The sequence below is a fragment of the Hyla sarda genome, chromosome 6 (assembly GCF_029499605.1).
Source record: "Hyla sarda isolate aHylSar1 chromosome 6, aHylSar1.hap1, whole genome shotgun sequence".
Taxonomy (NCBI): Eukaryota; Metazoa; Chordata; class Amphibia; order Anura; family Hylidae; genus Hyla; species Hyla sarda.
In genome coordinates, this window is record NC_079194.1 from 51,870,761 (window position 1) to 51,889,902 (window position 19,142).

The 19,142-nt window shown below is 41.7% G+C and overlaps 1 protein-coding gene and 1 pseudogene across 6 annotated transcripts in view; one reads left to right on the plus strand and one right to left on the minus strand.

The window, feature by feature from the left end:
* Nucleotides 1-5,706: 5,706 nt before the first annotated feature.
* LOC130278273 (U2 spliceosomal RNA) lies at nt 5,707-5,785 on the plus strand (annotated as a pseudogene).
* Nucleotides 5,786-11,534: 5,749 nt separating this feature from the next.
* RBFOX2 (RNA binding fox-1 homolog 2) overlaps nt 11,535-19,142 on the minus strand; it is a 129,679-nt gene continuing 122,071 nt past the window's right edge. For all 6 annotated transcript variants that reach the window (XM_056523705.1, XM_056523703.1, XM_056523704.1 and 3 more), the window contains one exon: nt 11,535-17,690. Coding sequence is in view for 4 of the 6 variants with exons in the window: in XM_056523704.1 (XP_056379679.1) it covers nt 17,636-17,690 (55 nt within the window). In the remaining 2 variants the exon portion in view is untranslated. The remainder of the gene's footprint in view (nt 17,691-19,142) is intronic.

The following is a 19,142-nucleotide window of genomic DNA, read 5'->3' on the forward strand; positions in this document are numbered from 1 at the left end:
GACAAAAGAAAGAGATATGTGAACGAGTTCCTCTAAAGAAGGCGCTGGTACCCGAAGATGAAAGTAAACTTCTTTATGTTCGATCCCGAACCGGGATCTTCGTCAGGCATCGTCTTGCCCGACAAAAATCCCGGTTCGGGATCGAAACGCGCTGCTAATAAAGAAATTTACTTTCATCTTTGGGTACCAGCGCCTTCTTTAGAGGAACTCGTTCACATATCTCTTTCCATTGTTATCCACCGGACTGACTGACGTCACACCGGGAAGTTCCTCGTGGCAGCGGTTCCATTTGATTTCCTGCATATAGACGCTACTGTAGGTGTTGTGCTCTGAGCGCAACACCTAGGGGTAAGAACCCATCTTTGCGTTATCTCTTTCATTTTATATAAACGGTCCTCACTAGGGGCGCACCTCCTGTTGTTTTTTCTTGTCGATATAATGGATGACAAAAGGAATAACTAGAGTCTCAGATCTTTATGACTCCAAACAGCTGGTGACATTTGCCACTCTACAAAACAAGTTTTCCTTACCACACACTGACTTTTACTTATACCTGCAGTTGCGCCACCTCTTACAACAGCTGACACCTTCAGATGTTTGCATTGATGAACGGATTTTCGTACACATTAGATCTAATAGAAAGGGACTAAAACTGCTATATGATATTTCCACTGAATCGAGACAATTTAAAAAACCACACCCCTTGAAAAGTTGGGAGAGAGAACTGGGGTTGTCCTTCTCGGAGGAGGAATGGCTAGGAGCGATCAAATCTATACACAAACATCTGCACTGTATATCTCACATAGATTCAGCTGGGAAATCATTATTAAGATGGTATTACACGCCGCATAGACTGGCCATAATTTACCCTACTATGTCGGCCAATTGCTGGAGGGGGTGCGGATGCAGGGGAACTCTGATGCATATATTGTGCACATGCCCTCTGTACAGTCGTACTCAGGGGCGTAGCTATAGAGGTAGCAGAGGTAGCAGTCGCACCGGGGCCCTGGTGCCTAAGGGGGGCCCAAAGACAACTGCCTCATAAGAGACCTGTATTATATTTGGCATATGGAGCCCTGTTGCAGATTTTGCATCGGGGCCCAGAAGCTACAAGCTACGCCTCTGGTCGTACTGGAAAGAATGTCATGATTTACTTGAAAGTGTGTTGCGGAGAAGGACCTCTTGGTCTCCCCAGTTTGCATTGTTGTTCCTTCCTGGACATGTCTTCCTTACTCCAGAAAGAGCGTAATTTTACATGTATTCTCTGCATCACAGCATAAAATCTGCTACTCAGACACTGGAAATCCCCAATAATCCCGCTCAAGACTGAGATACTTACCTCTATCAACACCACATGCTTCTATGAACGTATAATAGCATTGGGGAATGGTACATATGACAGATTTAGGAATTTATGGGAGCCTTGGTTGAAATCTCCGTTTTGCACGATCTTTAACATCTAAGGGAGTGCACACAAAGGCACACCGCATAGCATAGGGGACTACACATCATATTTCATGATAACATCAAGGGCTAAAAGTAGAAATATGTCACTACACTGGTGGATTTTGCTAGTGTATATGGAAATTGCAGACATGTACCATATTCTAAGTGGAAAAGAGAATCTTATAGATGACTGTACTGTTTTGTTCTTTGTTCTTTTCCTTTAGTTGTTATGTTGAATTACATGTTATAACTGTGATATGGATATCTTGGTGTAACTGACTTTATTTGCCCGCTGGGTATGCCCGGCGTATGTTGTAATGTTAAAACTTTTAATAAAAAAACTATAGAACCAAAAATTTTTATAAAAATAAACATTTAACTTACCTCCCGCCGCTCCCCTGGTGCCTCTCTTGTTCCACTGCAGTCCCTAGTGCGCTCCTCTTCTGGGTTCCTCGTGGTCAACACATCATGCTGCGGCTCAGAGATCGCTTTCCTTGGACTCATCATTGTGACCAGACCCCAGGGTGTTATTTTTGCGTTCTTGTTTGTGGAGGAGAAGTGTCCTTCGCTGTGTATATACAGTGGTCCCTCAACATGCGATGGTAATCCGTTCCAATGGACCATTGTTTGTTGAAACCATCGTATGTTGAGGGATCAGTGCAATGTAAAGTATAGGACAGTGATCTGTAACCTGCGGACCTCCAGATGTTGCAAAACTACAACACCCAGCATGCCCGGACAGCCAACGGCTGTCCGGGCATGCTGGGAGTTGTAGTTTTGCAACATCTGGAGGTCCGCAGGTTGAAGACCACTGGTATTGGAGGTTATACTCACGTGTCCCCGGCGCTCCGGACCGTCACCGCTCATCACCGCTGCCCTGGATGTTGCCTTCCATCGCTGTCGCCGCGTCCCCGATGCTCCGGCAAGGCCTCTGCTTCCCCGGCATCCACGCTCTCCGTCGCCACCATCACATCGCTACGCACGCCGCTCCTATTGGATGACGGGACGGCGTGAGCAGGGACGTGATGACGACGATGGAGAGTGCCGACGATGGAGGGGATCCCGAAGAGGACGCACCGGAGCCCCGAGGACAGGTAAGTGATCGTCAGCGGACCACATGGGGCACCGTAAACAGCTATCCGGTGGCAGCTGAAGCAGTCTGCTCTGCCGGATAGCCGTTTATGCGATGGCCCCGACATACAAAAGCATCGTATGTTGATGCTGCCTTCAACATGCGATGGCCTCAGAGGCCATCGTATGTTGAAATGATCGTATGTCGGGGCCATCGTAGGTTGGGGGGTCACTGTATACGTTTATATTGTGAGGGAGATTTTAGGATGTAGGATCTATAGATGGTACCCTCTTTGCACCAGCAAATTATATTGGTTTCCTGAGTTTTCAGCCTTGTTCAACATACAGGCTTAAAATTGTGCACCACATTTTGGTGTGCAGAGTAAGCCAACAGATAGATCAGACAGAATAAAAGTGTAAACACATGAATAGGAGGACTTCCTCCTAATCTTCTTCTCAAAAACGTATCCTTTGTAAGAAATCCATTAAAAACACACATACATCAGATATATTGTGAGTTGAAGATTTTATAATAAAGAATAGGTTTTTAAGGACTAGTGCGTGTTTATTACTACCTGGGATCCGGCCTGGCATTCTTCTGTACACCTGCACAGCGGAATTTCATTTTCTAGTTGATCGCGAGACTGATGTGCCAAATTTTTAAAGGGGTACTCTGGCACTAAGACATCTTATCCCCTATGCAAAGGATAGGGGATAAGATGTCTGATCGCGGGGGTCCTGCCGCTGGGGACCCCCACAATCTAGTATGCAGCACCCACCTGTTAGCACTGTAAGAAGCGATGGAAACTCCAAGTCTAATGCCTCCTGACCACGGGGACGGAGTAAAGTGACGTCACGCCCCTTAGATTTGGAGTCTCCAGCGCTTCCTACAGTGCTAACAGGTGAGTGCTGCATGCTAGATTGCGGGGGTTCCAATCGGCGGGACCCCCGCGATCAGACATCTTATTCCTTATCCTTTGGATAGGGGATAAGATGTCTTAGTGCCGGAGTACCCCTTTAAAGAAGCACTTCAGGCGCTCACCATCACTAGTGCTACAGTGCTATCTGTTTAATTCCAGGACAGCTGCATCCACTGTAACTGTCATGTGAGCACCAGTGGTCTGTCCTGGGTCACCTGACTTTCTGTGAACTACAGGATGACATCACCTACCAGAACACTCCTCCTAGCCCCCAGACCCTTCCAGCTTTATCTTCATGCTCCTGCAGCTCTCTCTATAGAATCAGGATATATAGTAGATATGCGAACTTAGAGGTAGCTTTTATGTATTTTTTTTCCTGTTTTGGGCATGGATTTTCCCCCAAATCACTGCAAAAATGGTGCTATGGTGCCTACACTCTCTAATGAATTAGCACAGTTTTTTTTTCTTTTTTTTTTTTTTTTCTATACTGGCTTCCTAATATACAGCTTATTTATATACTCCCCTCAAGTGCGCATTCACTGCTGCATGGGGTGAACATATATACAGAATCCATGCCAGAATCTGCTGTGGGTTCTGTTCTCTTTTCCTACACCGATGTTGCCTGTGAGAGATTTCTTTCTGCCTTGGTGGATCTTCTTTCTGTAGAACAAGGTCAGGAAATAAGGGCGGGTAGCAGCACAGTCAGCTTTGTAAAAGGGGGTTAAACAGACTCTACAGCAGAAAAATGTTTGAAAGTTTTTGATATAGACTTAGTATAAGCTTTATTTTGCTTTTTGGTAGCAAACGAACAATGACATGCCAAGTGCATCATTGCACTGATTTTCTTTCAAATTCAGCAGTTTGGTGTAACAAGCGTGCAAAAACATCTGGAAGAGATCATCTTTGGATTACAATGTTTTCCACCTTTATATACAACCCTAAAGAAACTACATCTCCAGTTCCTGAGATCGGTACTCAAGTTAACAATTGTACATAATACAGTATTTCAAGTCACCTGTGAATACATAGCAATCTACAGCTATTGATTGTATGATACCTTTCACAACGTCCCACATAGTTTATAATTAAGTCAAAAAGAGTAGCTAATACTGTATATATGTTTCATTAGCCTAGCAATTTATTAAAAGCTATAGGCCACCATAGTAGAGACCTACATTTCCTTCCTGTACTGTCTGTAGTAAGATTAGAAGGGTATGTGTGCTTTATGGCAACTGAAATGAATGGGAGTAAGGAGTACAGCAGCCTCCCAAAGAGGCCAGGAGAGATTCAGAGCCTTAAAGGGGGTACTCCACTTCCCCAGCGTCCAGAACGTTTTGTTCCGAACGCTGGGTGCGGGGGTCGTGACGTCACGGGCACGCCCCTCGTGATGTCACGCAATGCCCCCTCAGTGCAAGTCTATGGGAGGGAGCGTGGCAGTCACCATGCCGCCTCACATAGACTTGCACTGAGGGGGCGTTGCGTGAAATCGCGAGGGGTGTGGCCGTGATGTCACGACCCCCGCAGCCAACACACATTTGGAACAAAACGTCCTGAACGTTGGGGAAGTGGAGTACCCCTTTAAAAAGGGGTTATCCAGAATTACAAAAAAATAGCTCTTTCCATAAACAGGGTCACACCTCTCCTCAGGGCATGTGTGGTATTACAACTCCGCTTCTTTCCTGTTAATGGAACTGAGCAGCAATACCACACACAACCTGAGCACAAGCATCTGTTTCAGGAAGAAAGCCTCTATATAATCTTTATGATTCTGTGCAGTCATTTTTATGTATAATTCTGATCAGGCAAGTGGTAAAAAAAAAACGCCCCTATACTCTTCCTCACTCTGGCTTTGCAGAATTTTCAGCATCAGGGTTGGCATGAGAAATTGCCCACTCATCCGAACAGTGGTTGAGGCAGGACACCACTGTGGCCACTGATTGGCTGAGCAGGCGATTCCTTGTGCAGACTGACCCCTAAAATTACAGCGCAGCACTGGGCACAGAGAAAAGCAGTAGTGGGGTAGTAATATATATTTATTTTTTTGTTATCACCTACCTAAGCAGAACTGTATGTAAAAAATAACAATGGAAAAACCCCTTAAAAGGAGTAGTTCAGTTTAGGAAAATGTATGCTCTATACAAAAGGACTGCTGGAACCTCTTGCAATGTGCTCTGGCTCTCATCATGCAGGGATCATGGGTTCACACGTGCCCTCATTAAATCTCTATGGGAAAGCTGGACCGCTGTACTCGTGTATCTCCGGCTCTCCCATCGCTTCTCGGCCTTTTGGCTAAGATCAAGTGTAGTATCTGTTCTTATCAGTTTCATGCTGGTGGCAGGCGACACCATTGTGGAGCTGGTGGGGGATGGGTGCTGCATGTTAGGGAGCAGGTGTACCAGGGTGTTACGGGGCTGGTTCTGAGGAATCAGCTCGACGGCTGCTCCGATGTGACCTGTTTCCTCCGGGTCTCGCCATGAGGCTGAGAGGGTCTAGAGCCGAGGTACTTTAGTGCCTCGAGGAGTGGTGACCCCGAGGTGTCGAAACTCACTGGGAGTATTGGCTTACTGAGTTGAAGCACGGGCACCACAATCTCTTCACCTTTGTGGCACTCACCTCTTGATTCCCGGCCTTCTGGCTAGGATCAGAGAAATTTTTATAGATCCGGCCGGATGTCCGGGCAGTATATCTGCACACATTCACTTATTTATTTATTTTTGTCTCACTGTGTATCTTTTTGCGTGTTTTGTGTCCAAAGCATTTGTCAGGATGCGGTAGCCCTTCTGGGTGTTCCTCCTGGCGGTCTAGGGGAGGTGTGTGTGGCCATTAGGTTCCGCACCTCCCTGCAAACACCCTGGGTACTCCTGCTTTGGCAGGGTCACGACCGTTATTGGCTCTGCGGGCAGATACCTTGGCTAACGCCAATTTGTGGTCATTTAGTAGCTTCAGCAAAAAAGGGACATTGAACCTGGAACCTCGCAGGTACCTTTTGGTCCGGAGGCGAAGGGTAAGGTTTGTAGGAGGGCCTCTCTCCGTGCATGGAAAGCGTTGGGGCATCGGCTTGTATACTGTTGTTGTCCTACCATACCTATACCTAGTATTTGTAAATACACTGCTCAAAAAATAAATTAGATACTTAAACAGAGCATAACTAAGGCAATTACATGTTCAGGCTATTGATTCGGCCAGTAAGGAAGCACAAGTGATTGTAAAATCAATTTCGCCTGTTTTGGTTAAATATACAAAGTGCACTGAAATAACAGCAGAAAGGCAGCCATCAAAATAAATACGTTTTACCAGAAACGCTGGACATTCCATTCAGACATTGGACATATTCACATTGTCCAAACACCTTACCTTATGGATAGGGTGGGCAGCCAATCTGTAGTCAGGGGTGTAAGGTCCTTTGTGGTGGTGAAAGAGCCTTAGTTCTGTGGGGTAATATGTAAGGGAGATAAGTATAGATTGATATAGTGTTACAAAGACCTATGAGAAGATAGCATAGTCAGTTTTACCTTACGGGATATCCTTTGGTGTGTCCAACTAGTGAGTGGATGATATAGAGAGGATGGTCGTGAATCTATAGGATAACATTATAGACATACAGTGGTGATAACGTTATAGAGAAAATTAGTTTAGAAAGGCCTATGGGTGTAATACAATATCCTACTATACCTTGACATCTCCAGAGTAGTGGGGCTACATCCAGCCAGATGATATCAGATGCCCTCCAGATATGGTCCCACCATCGTGCTGGTGAGGATAAACAGGTAGTGAGACAGTAAGTAATAAGTGGGCTAAGTCAATACATAGCATATTGGTCTCCCTGCTATATGGGTGGGGGGTAGGTACATTATGACAAATATAGACATGGCCAACGCTCTCACCTATAGCTTACTCTAAGTGGTAAAGGACTTATGACACCCTTGATGGTACATAATAGGCGTATGGGGCCATGTGGTACAAAGATAGCTATAGTGTAAGGGAGCCCTCAGTTATCTTTGTACCACATGGCCCCATACGCCTATTATGTACAATCAAGGGTGTTATAAGTCCTTTCCCACTTATAGACATGGCCAACGCTCTCACCTATAGCTTACTCTATTTGTCATAATGTACCTACCCTCCACCCATATAGCAGGGAGACCAACATGCTATGTATTGACTTAGGTAGTGAGACAGTAAGTAATAGGTGGGCTAAGTCAATACATAGCATGTTGGTCTCCCTGCTATATGTGTGGGGGGTAGGTACATTATGACAAATAGAGTAAGCTATAGGTGAGAGCGTTGGCTATGTCTATAAGTGGGAAAAGACTTATGACACCCTTGATGGTACATAATAGGCGTATGGGGCCATGTGGTACAAAGATAACTGAGGGCTCCCTTACACTATAGCTATCTTTGTACCACATGGCCCCATAAGCCAATTATGTACCATCAAGGGTGTCATAAGTCCTTTCCCACTTATAGACATGGCCAACGCTCTCACCTATAGCTTACTCGATTTGTCATAATGTACCTACCCCCACATGCTATGTATTGACTTAGCCCACCTATTACTTGCTGTCTCACTACCTATTTATCCTCACCAGCACGAGGGAGGGACCATATCTGGAGGGCATCTCCTGATATAATCTGGCTGGATGTAGCACCACTACTCCGGAGACACCAAGGTATAGTAGGACATTGTATTGCACCCATAGGCCTTTCTAAACTTATTTTCTCTATAACGTTATTACCACTGTATGTCTATGATGTTATCCTATAGATTCACGAACATCCTCTCTATATCCACTCAATAGTTGGACACACCCAAGGATATCCCGTAAGGTAAATCTGACTGCCATCTTCTCATATGTATCTATACCACTATATCAATCTATACTTTTCTCCCTTACATATAGCCCTACAGTACTACGGCTCTCTCATCACCAAAGGACCTTACACCCCTGACTACGGATTGGCTGCCCACCCTATCCATAAGGTAATGTTTTCTGACATTGTACATATTCAAACTACCATATCAGTTTCACATACCTATACCTTACCATATCCTTATCTCCTAGTCTAGATCCTTCACTACCACTTTTGGCCACTGTCTACATCCCTACTATGGATCCTCTCTCCTAACCATATCGAGGACCACCGTATTCTACATTTCTATCATCAGAAATACAGAGCTCTACATGTGTAGGCACACACATGGTTGTGCCCGGGTCAGTATATGACCCCCTGCTTTAAGTATTCCTATGTATCCCTAAGGAGCTACCTGTGTTGCCACAGGGTAGCAAAACGCGTTGGATGGATTTAAGTTTTTATCTATACATGCATAATACATATATATTGTCTGGATGCATGTCTACTATGACCTAAATGTGTATACTTATGAATACTGATTATTGTCCCTGGGGCACACCCACAGAGTCTATCTACTTTGACACATGTTGATTAATAACCTCCCATTGCGGTCTATATGTATATGGGTACCATATGGGAAGACACTTTATGCAGCTATACTGTACTTGCGCATAAGCCCCTACTCTCTGTATTCCTGTTCGAGCCTAGGACTCCAAGGAGGGTCCGGTGTAGGCCTAGGTCACAAGGACCAGGGACCTACTATCCATAGGTAGGACATTCAGACTAAGGCAAGAACAGGTCCGGTCACCTACCCATTACCCTTTGGGGCTGCAATGATATACTTGGTTAACAATTCAGGACATTAGGTAAAGAATATTGAATACATGTGTTCTCTGTGAAATATTAATAAATATCTCAATGGACATGTTTCTTCGTGATTTCTTAGCCTTTATGACAGAAGCAAGAAATGCCTGCTCAGCCAATCAATTGGCCCAGCAACAAATTTCTGCTTCTCTCAATGAAAGAGAAGTGCTACTTAGCTGTGACCAAGCATTAGACAAGAAGAAAATGGTCACTTGATTGACTGGGACCAGGGCCGGATCATCATTGGCGCTCATGGAGCGCCTGCTCCGGGCCCGGTGCCCGCAGGGGGGCCCCCGTCACATTCGGGACATCCCTGTGTCCCGAAAAATCTTTTCAGGACACAAGGATGTCCCGGTTACCTCTCTGCGGCAGCCCCCGCGTTAACTTTAAAAATGCAGGGGCCGCCAGGAAGTAGCGCACGCAGGGACGTCCCTGCGTGCACCCATAGGAGAAAAGCAGAGCGGAGCATCGAGGAGGACGCGCGCGCATGTTAAGTATCCAGCACCAGCATGTCATCTTCAGTGTTTCGACCACCCCTCCTCTGGTCCCGGGACCTACTTCTATGGCCCATAGGCCATAGCAGTAGATCGTGACCCAGGTCCCTGGGCCGGTGGTCAGAACACTGAAGTGGGTCAGTAAACAGGCATCCAGCCTCCAGCCATACACTGTATATGGCTGAAGGCTGTATGTCTGTGGGGGGGAACTATACTGCGCCTAATGTGGGAGGGAACTATACTGCGCCTAATGTGGGAAAAACTATAATGCGCCTAATGTGGGGAAAACTATACTGCGCCTAATGTGGGGAAAACTATACTGCGCCTAATGTGGGGGAACTATACTGCGCCTAATGTGGGGGAACTATACTGCCAACCTAATGTGGGGGAACTGTACTGCCAACCTAATGTGGGGGAACTGTACTGCCAACCTAATGTGCGGGGAACTACAACCTAATGTGGGGGGACTATACTGTACCTAATGTGGGGGAACTATAATGCACCTAATGTGGGGGAACTGTCGGGGGGGGGGGGGGGATCATAATGAAGTGCTCAGTCTTCCAGGCAGCCTTAATCTGGCCCTGACTGGGACACTTCCTGAGGGTTGAAGAAAATGCAGGTGCTGCTCAGATGGACCAGGCATAGTCTGGACAGACCCATTGGAATTGGGTATGCAAATATCACAGCTTTCTCTCCATTTTTATGATTTCCCAAGTCTGTACACTAGAGTTTTGTAGGGCTGGGTAACCCCTTTAACTGTCCAGCAGGCAGATGCTTTACAGCTGTTTTGGAAAACAAAGATTAGGACTGGCAAAGTAGCCTTGGAATCCCCATCTAGAAAACATGATAAAAATAGGATCAGTAAAAGGGGTAACAGTGCAACGATACTGCTCAATCCCCGTGTCCTGGCTTCTGCAAAGAATATTTTGTCATTTAATAGTAATATTTCTGTGTTGTCCAGGCATTTCAGGGATGTTCATGGAGGCAACATGAGTACCCTACAGATTATGGGCATAGAAAAAGTCAGAAGATCCAGGCGAGGTGGAGATTTAAGGAGGATGGTTCTCAATAGAGAATCATTCTGGATATTCATGCTGGGTACGAGGGAGCCTCATGGGTTAAACTTGAGACAAGACCTTATACTAACGTATTAATAAATGGAAGTAAACAGTTATTATGGTCTATGTACCCAACTTATGTTTCTATATATAGAACTTAAGTGTTGGTGTAATTGAATTCTGTAGATTTTCTTGTATACTCGTGTATTGAATACCACGTCTATCTATGCAGAAGGGTTTTAGAATTTTGGGATCTATTCCATGCCGCACTTTACAGATGATCCAACACTTTGCTGTTCTGATCATGTGACTTTAATGTGTTTTATTATAAAAGGACACAGTGTTGTAAAGTTTTTATGCCATGACTAAGGGCTCTTTAGCCTGAAACGTGTAGGCACTACGCTCCTCTATATGCTATTTGTTATTTTTGTACCTCAATAAACACGTTTTTACCTGCCTTCCTGGTGCTGAACGTCTTCCGTTTTCCTACAGTAAAAGGGGTACTCAGGTACTGAACAAGTGGTGGTGGGTGCCAGCGGTTGGACCCCCGCAATCAGACACATCCTCTGGATAGAAGATAAGTTCAGTACCGGAGTACAACTTTAAATTTGATCTAATTTGCAAGACAGAATACAATAGATGTAGAAAAAAAAAATACATCACTCAATGTATAGATGTTTAAAACAAAAGCTATACAATTATATAAATAGCAACCAATTTAAAATCAATTTACCATAATCTAAAACAAAAAATTCAGTGAGTCTCTTGTTGAGACTCACTGAATCTGCAGACAAGGCAATTTTATAGCAAATAAATACGAAAAAAAAAATTGTTAACTTTACATTTATTTTATAACAGTTCTTACAAAACATCATAACTTACAGAAAAAACAAAAACACGTTTTCTTTATGATAGTGTCCCTTTAAACAAAAAACATTTTGTATAATCAATTTTCAGTTTTGTGTATAACAAAAATTGCACTTGTGTACATTGTATAGTTTTAAAACTTACACTTTCCAGCCCTTTGAGATTAATATGAGCTCAAATAATTAAACAAAAAAAAAACCTTCATGTAACTTAAAGTTGATTATCAAAATGCAGATGATGTCATAAATCCAAGAAGGTGCACACGAGGCATCATGCAGAGGCAGGTCAGAAAGGTCTGCAGCTTTCAAAATGCAGATAAAAGGTCATTCTGCTTGTGCGATATCAACAGCTGCCATTTAGTGTGTTTCTTTAACACGAAAAAAAGTCCAACGCACAAAGTATAATCATGCGTCTGGTCCTGACAAGCTGTGAGCAATGGAGTGGATGACCAATTTGGTAACATGCAGACAACATCTAGAAATTCAGATTAACCGATTCTTCCACTACCCATATGTCTGTATGGCTCAACCATGGTCCTCTTGTGATCACATTATTGAATTTCACCGAACATTTTCTTCTGTCTTACATGAGATCATCATAAAGGCCTTAGGAAATGTTTCATACACTTAATCTAATACTGTCTAGTATATGCTACAAACACATCCTGTATCAGTGTGAACGGCTAGAATTATGGGACAATCTGTTTCCACCAGTCATTTGAAGACATTTGTGTAAATTTGTACCCTGAAAATAATCACCGTTCTACGCAAGTTCATATCTATTCAGTTTGGACAGTTCTGGTGCAGGGTCATTTTTAGGGGGGTGAGAGCAGCGTTTTAATTTTGTGTTTTTTTTAAATCTTTTTTTAACTTTCCTCAAATCATTGGTTGCCACTAAAATATTTGCTCCAATATCAGTCAGCCTCATCTACTGCATCCAAGCTCTTAGGGTGTCCCTGTTAAGATCACCTGGGACATGCATTCAATGATCTAATATCTACAGGAATTACAAGACCACAACAATCTGAAAATGCTAGCCCCCCCGGAGGAAAAAAAATACAAAAACAAAAAAAAAAGGAAGGATCAGTAAAGTTTAAAAATGGATAAATAAATCTGTTTAATGCAATATTGTACTACATGAAACAAATATACAGTTAAAAGATTATGGCAAACATTATAATTACAGTTTCCCTTAAAACATTGTGAACTTATCTTTCAGGTGTAGACAGTAAAATAAGACAATAAAAAGCAAATGGCAGTTTGACCTCTGCTATTTAAAAGAGAATTCCACGTTATATGTATAAAAAAAAAATCCACATCAAAATCAGCTTATAGTCCAATTCTGTAGGTTAAAGGGGTTGTCCAAGAGTATCATATGTGGAAAGATAAGGTAATATGGTACACAGCAATAAAATAATGACAGGATACTATTATATTGTGCCAATTTATTTCTTTGCCTTGGTACCAGCACTTCACCCATTTGGGTCAGATATCTATCAAATCTATATAATTTTGCAGGAGACAGCATAAGGTTAGTGTATTTACATGGGGCTGTGATTTTTTTTTTTCCCTTCAGATTTCTACCTACCCCAAAAAACAACCTGAATGTACAGATGTGCACTAGACCGATTATGCATTTCACTTAAAAGGGTAACCATCGTTTGAACATGGCGCACTGCTCCAAGCAGTATCCTGCTCATTTAAGCAGGGCGGAAGTAAGAGCCCCTTAGACTTGCAAGTTCTGTATAATTCTCGCTTTAGCCAAGCGGACGTAAAAAGGATAGGGTGCTAGGAGCAGTGCACAGTGTCTAAATCATAGTTGCTTTATAATGCCACAGATCCAGGACTGATTTTTTTCTCCAGGGAAAACCCTTGGATTTCTGCCATGGAGCCATGTGGTTCAGATCTTGAAATTAAAATTTAACCTATGTGAAAGAGGGGAAAATAAAGATCTGTTGAAGTGTTTATCTTCCATAAACCAATACATGTTTCTTAGAACACATTTTTGATAAAAAACTGAATAAGTCTATTTAACAGCCTTATTCAGTTTTATCAACATGCATTGGTTTATGGAAAATGGTGCCAAGCAGCAATAGATCACTAAAATACTGAATGTGCAGACCAGGCCTTTTTTTTTCCTTTTGTTAAAAAATTTAAACTTTAAAATTAAAGTTAACACTAGACACAACTCTTATTTTTATAACCGTTTCCCAACCAAGGTGCCTCCAGCCATTGTAAAACTACAACTCCCAGCACTATGGTTGGGAAACACTAATTTAGAAGTGGAGTAGGAAAATGTGGGTCTGACCGATCTAACATAAAAAGGTCTTTATATTCTTCATGGGCCTTGAGAATAACGATTCATCGTACATAGGGAAAAAGCGCCCTATGGGGAAAGAGCACACACAGGCCCTAGAGCTCACGAAGAGTCATATGGTCTCCACGTGCTATCCTACCATGATCCATCAGGTGCAGAACATACAGGATGTGCTATATGTACGGGTGAGTGGATCACAAAGACGGAAAGTATATAAAAAGGATTCAAAATTTTTTTTTCAGTTCATTCGTAGTTTTGTTTTAAAAACCGCATCATGACAGTACACATGAAACCACCCTTAGGCCATGTTCAGAAAGACTACATGCCTTGTCAAAAGAGGAAAAAAAGCCTTTATTTGGCCAATTTTTTTGTCCATACTAATTACAAACAAAAAAATTGTCTTCAGGCTGTCATTTCAATAAAAGATGGCCTTTTTATTTTTGCAAATAAAAAGAAGACTGTGTGAACATAGCCTAACAAATGTATTTCTACAAATGCTTTAGTTGTGCAACACTTGCAGTACATTGTAAAAGTAGTTAGCGTATTCTACTGGTCAGCAATCATGCTCATCTTCGATTATTACAAGGACAACCCCTTTAAAAAAAAAAAAAATTAAATTAATTTTTTCCTGCAAAAGGACATGAATCCTCTACAACGCAAGCCTGACAAAGATTTAAAAGATCATCTCTTGCTTCTGAAGGTTGGGGCTACACCACAGGCAGTCTAAGTCATGCCACTTACTCACGATCTACATGGGTGACTTCTTTATATTACATGATGAGACTATCGCACAAATTGTAGCACGACCGCTGCATCTATAAGATTACATCGAAGTCTGGTATGTAGCCCCAGCCTTAAATAGACTAAAGGGACTCCCTCCCAAGGATTAGAGAATCCTGCAGAGCCCTACCCTCCAGGAGTGCTACCCAGCTGCCCAATCCAGCAAGATGGCTGAACAGTACGCAGCACCCCGCCACATCAAGTTCGGGGAGGCTGCACCCCTTTAGCATCTTACAGGTGGCAGTAGCAATTAATACAAAAAGATCATTGGGACATATTCTATCATTATTTGAACAGAAGGGACCGATGTGAATTCATGTAGCAACATTTAATAAATTACCCATTGGAGGTCAGGTTTATTTACATTATGATACATAAGATTATACTGGACCAGCTGCACTGTACTGTATTTTTCTAAAAATGGCCAGAAGCTGTTCACGTTATATGCATCAAATGCGATAAAAAGCAAAAATCAGATAAGAAAGCTGCAGTCGTGACAAAACATTTGTGCTCAAGTGAGAATTGAAACGGACATTCATCTGATAGGTGTGCCAAGTACAATGTAGAAATATACATATTTGGAGTGGCTATGAAGCAGACATGAAATAGCGGAGGGTAACACCTAAAAGCGAGGTACCAAACATATTTCCAATGCCTGTGCTACTGCAATAAACGATAGTAACAGCTGCTCTAGTTCTAACCGTACTAGCCTAGACCTTAAAATCTAGATCTTTATTGGTTCGGAGTCAATGCCAGTCACACCTCAATATCTAACTTTGCTTTCCTTTTAAACACTGTTTCTATATCCTTGTCCATTACTCCAACATGTACTCTATATAAATGTATGGACTAAAATAAAAAAAATAAAAAAGTGAAATGAAAACACTAGACACCAGTCAGTACAACAAGCATAATTTAGACTATATAAGCCATGACCTTAAGCCAATAATTAGAGAAATAAAAACGTATTTGGCTGTAATGCGGTGATATTTGCACAATTTACTGTACAGCGTGCAATGGAGAAGGGGAGGAAGTAAAACAATTTTACATAACACTCAAAATATTTTGCATAGAGCTCCCATTTTTCAGGAGATGTTGTCTCTTGTGTTTCTATTGCGGTCGCAATAGATCCAATAACCTACTATCATCAAAAGCCTGTATTGTGGGACAATTTGTTTTAGTAAAAAGGTCTATGGTAGCAACAGCTTGGGGCTGTCCTAAAGAGGAGAATAAAAGAAAAAAATACACCTGTACCTGAATTATGTGAAAAAATAAAATAAAAAGGAAAAAAAATTAAAATGAACACAACTGCATGCAATGGAAAAAAACAAAAAAAAAAAATCAAACTGTCACTGCAGCCGTGTCCCGAGCGCTACTGAAACCCATACAGTATAATGCAGTGCACGATAGAAATACTACAATGTGGTACCACATAATTACCCCAAAGTAGCAAATTACAATTTACAACACTTTTTTTTTTTTTATCACTTATAGGAAGACAATGACAATCCACTTCCGTGGAAAATTTCATTTTTTTTTACCTGACTGATAAATGAATAGCTGCAATATTGTCCAGAGGAACAAACAGGAAAACCCTATAGTAGTATTCCTTATGTTTTCCCTTTAAAGGGATGTATTTGATCTACTCCTTCCTTAAATTTCAAGGATTTAGAATTTCTATACTAAAAGTTAAGGAGATTATTACAGCTCCAGGAAAGAAGAAAAAAAAAAAAAAAAAAAGAAAAAAAATATATTGAAAAGAAAAAACACCTCTTGCATTTGCCCAAGCAATGGTAAACGGCCTATTGTGAACACAAAAAAAAATAAAAAAAAATAAAAAAAAATTGGGGGGGGCATTTATGAAAGAACTAACACAGCTTATTAAATAGGTCAGCTGCCATTCTAAGGTCAGGTGACTTTCTTTAGGACGGATATTGTGACCAGCACGAAAAAAGGAGAACAGCAGCATGGGAACTAGTACATAAAAGGATTCCCCTACTATAATCACTGTTCTATATCAGCAAGAACTACAAGGCTAAAACAGACAAAATGACAGAATATGCCTTCAGATGGAGTCATATCTAAACCAGGTTCCAATAATGGCTAATGCGTAATGTTTTATCGTGCAAATAAAGTTTTGGTTTTGAAAAAAAAAAAAAAAAAAAAAAAAAAAAAACATAGCAATCATAATAAATATTTGCCAATATTCTACTGCATTCGTGTCCATTAATCTATGTGCTTCTCCTGCACAAAACAACTGTCCTATACAGGGTATTAAATAAATGCGATTAGCTAAGAAATAAGGCTGGGAAAATGCATGACATCTCAAAAGCAACGCAGGCAGTAAAAATAGGCCAATTCGACAATTTTTTTAATTTTGGACTTTCTGTAAAATGTTCATTTAAAAAAAAAATGTTTTGTTGAACACTTGGTTGTATCAGTCCTTCTCGCCAGAGGAGTTTACTTTAAGGAGCTCGTAAAAGAAATGATAAACTTTTCCTCCATAGTCTTATATCAACCTTGCATCACCATTGTTTGTCGTCCTATTTTCTTCTTCCAGGCATAGAAATAATAATATAATAATAATAATAGTAATAGTAATAAAAGCTCACATCACATAGTTATGTAAATATTATATACACACGCACTTTTACCACAGTTGAAAAAAAAAAAAAAATGAATATCTTTGGAACAAAATGAACACACCCCTTAAAAACTAAAAAGTAGATGCAGAAATAAAAATTGCAGTTTGAAAGAAAGCTGAGGTATAAAAAAAAATGTCCTTTTTGTTTGATTTGTATATATTTCGGTTGTATCCATCCATCTTGCATTGCCAGAAAATTCCTAGAGGAGTTTCTCTTTAAGTATTGCAAAAGCCGGGCCTCGCAAACTTTGACAGTAGAGGGAAGGGGAACAGGCAAATGGGAAGAAGGGCAGTTTTGTCCAGGTTGAATTAACAATAGGCTTACGTCACTTCAGTACGGAGCAAATCGGCTGTAACCGCCTCTGTATAAACTCGCCTGAAAAGGAATAACAAGTCTTAGTTTTACGCTTTCAATAACATCGTAAAAAGGAAAAAAAAAATAAATGTGATACTGACAAGGTTGCAATTTCTCATGCATACATATCAGTAGGAATGCCAGCCTAAATAAAAGAAAGCAACAACTTGTACTGAGAATTAACATTTAGAGCAGAGGAAATGACAGTGATGAGAATGGCTTTCAATTCATTACTCAGAAGAAAACAAAAAACTTAAAGGGAACCTATCACTTCTAAATTAACTAAATAAATAATATATAAAAAAGCCCTTTGAAGTGTTAGACCATAATAAGACAAATATATCAAATATATATATATATATATATATATATATATAGGCACAAGAAAACAATTAAAAAGGGCTTTTACAGTATTTTAATGGCCAATTCTTAGGCACCTCCTCCTGGTTCCTCCACCAATCAGCTGATGGAAAGGGTGCGGCGCTGCTGCCGGTGAGCACCACATCCCATTCATTGCTTAAAAGGAATCTGTCTGCTGCAATTCACATCATTCCAAACTGCGGACACTTGTCTGAATGGTACCACGTGTCTCCTTGTCCTAACACTGCTCTGTCTGTTTGCGCCAGAAAACAAAGGCATTTTTCTACATTCAGGAAAGAGCCCCTGACGCTAATGTGGATCCAAGGACGCCAGTGGTGTGGATTACGTGATTGCTGAACCGGAGGGGGGCACTGGAAATTAAGTACAGTCCCCCCCCAAAGTGGAGTGAGTTCTAATAAATTACTTCCACCTTTTATACTTTATTTTAACCACTGCTTCTGAGTGCGGGTTGTGTATTGTTTTCCTTGCATGGTGATTTTGGAGCCTGGATCCATCAGTGTGAAGGTTCTGGGGATGTATTGCGCTCTCCATCTTCCCTTATAGGAAAGTGGATGGTTTCAAATTTATTGTCTTACTGGAGGAAGGTGGAGTGGAGTGGAGTCTGGAAATACTGGACCACCTCCCACATACACCAGGTGAGTTAACCAGGGGTCGACCCCACCTCCTGACAACTACCTTTTTAGGATGAGCGCTGCTTCCTTTTTGTGGTAATTTTTGAATTTCTGAAGTGCTGAGGGCCTCCTCATTCCCCTTCCATTCCTACGTGTTTGACAGTCAGCTGGAGGCCAAGCCCTTATTCCAAATCTTGCACCTTTCACACAATTTATATACAAAGGTCAGGAATGAGATTTGGAAACGGGGCTTGGCTTCCTGCTGATTGTCAATCAAGCAGGGATAAGGATGGAAAGGGGAACAAGGAGGCATTCCAGCCAGCAGCACTTCAGGGACTTGGGAATGCCTCTGACTCTTTGCACCAGTGAACAAAATTATTTTTACTATGTTGTGGAAGCACAGACAGATGGTGGTTAGGTACCATGTGTCTCCTTGCACTTTCATATATCTATTAGCAATTCAAAAAGTGAACTGAAGCAG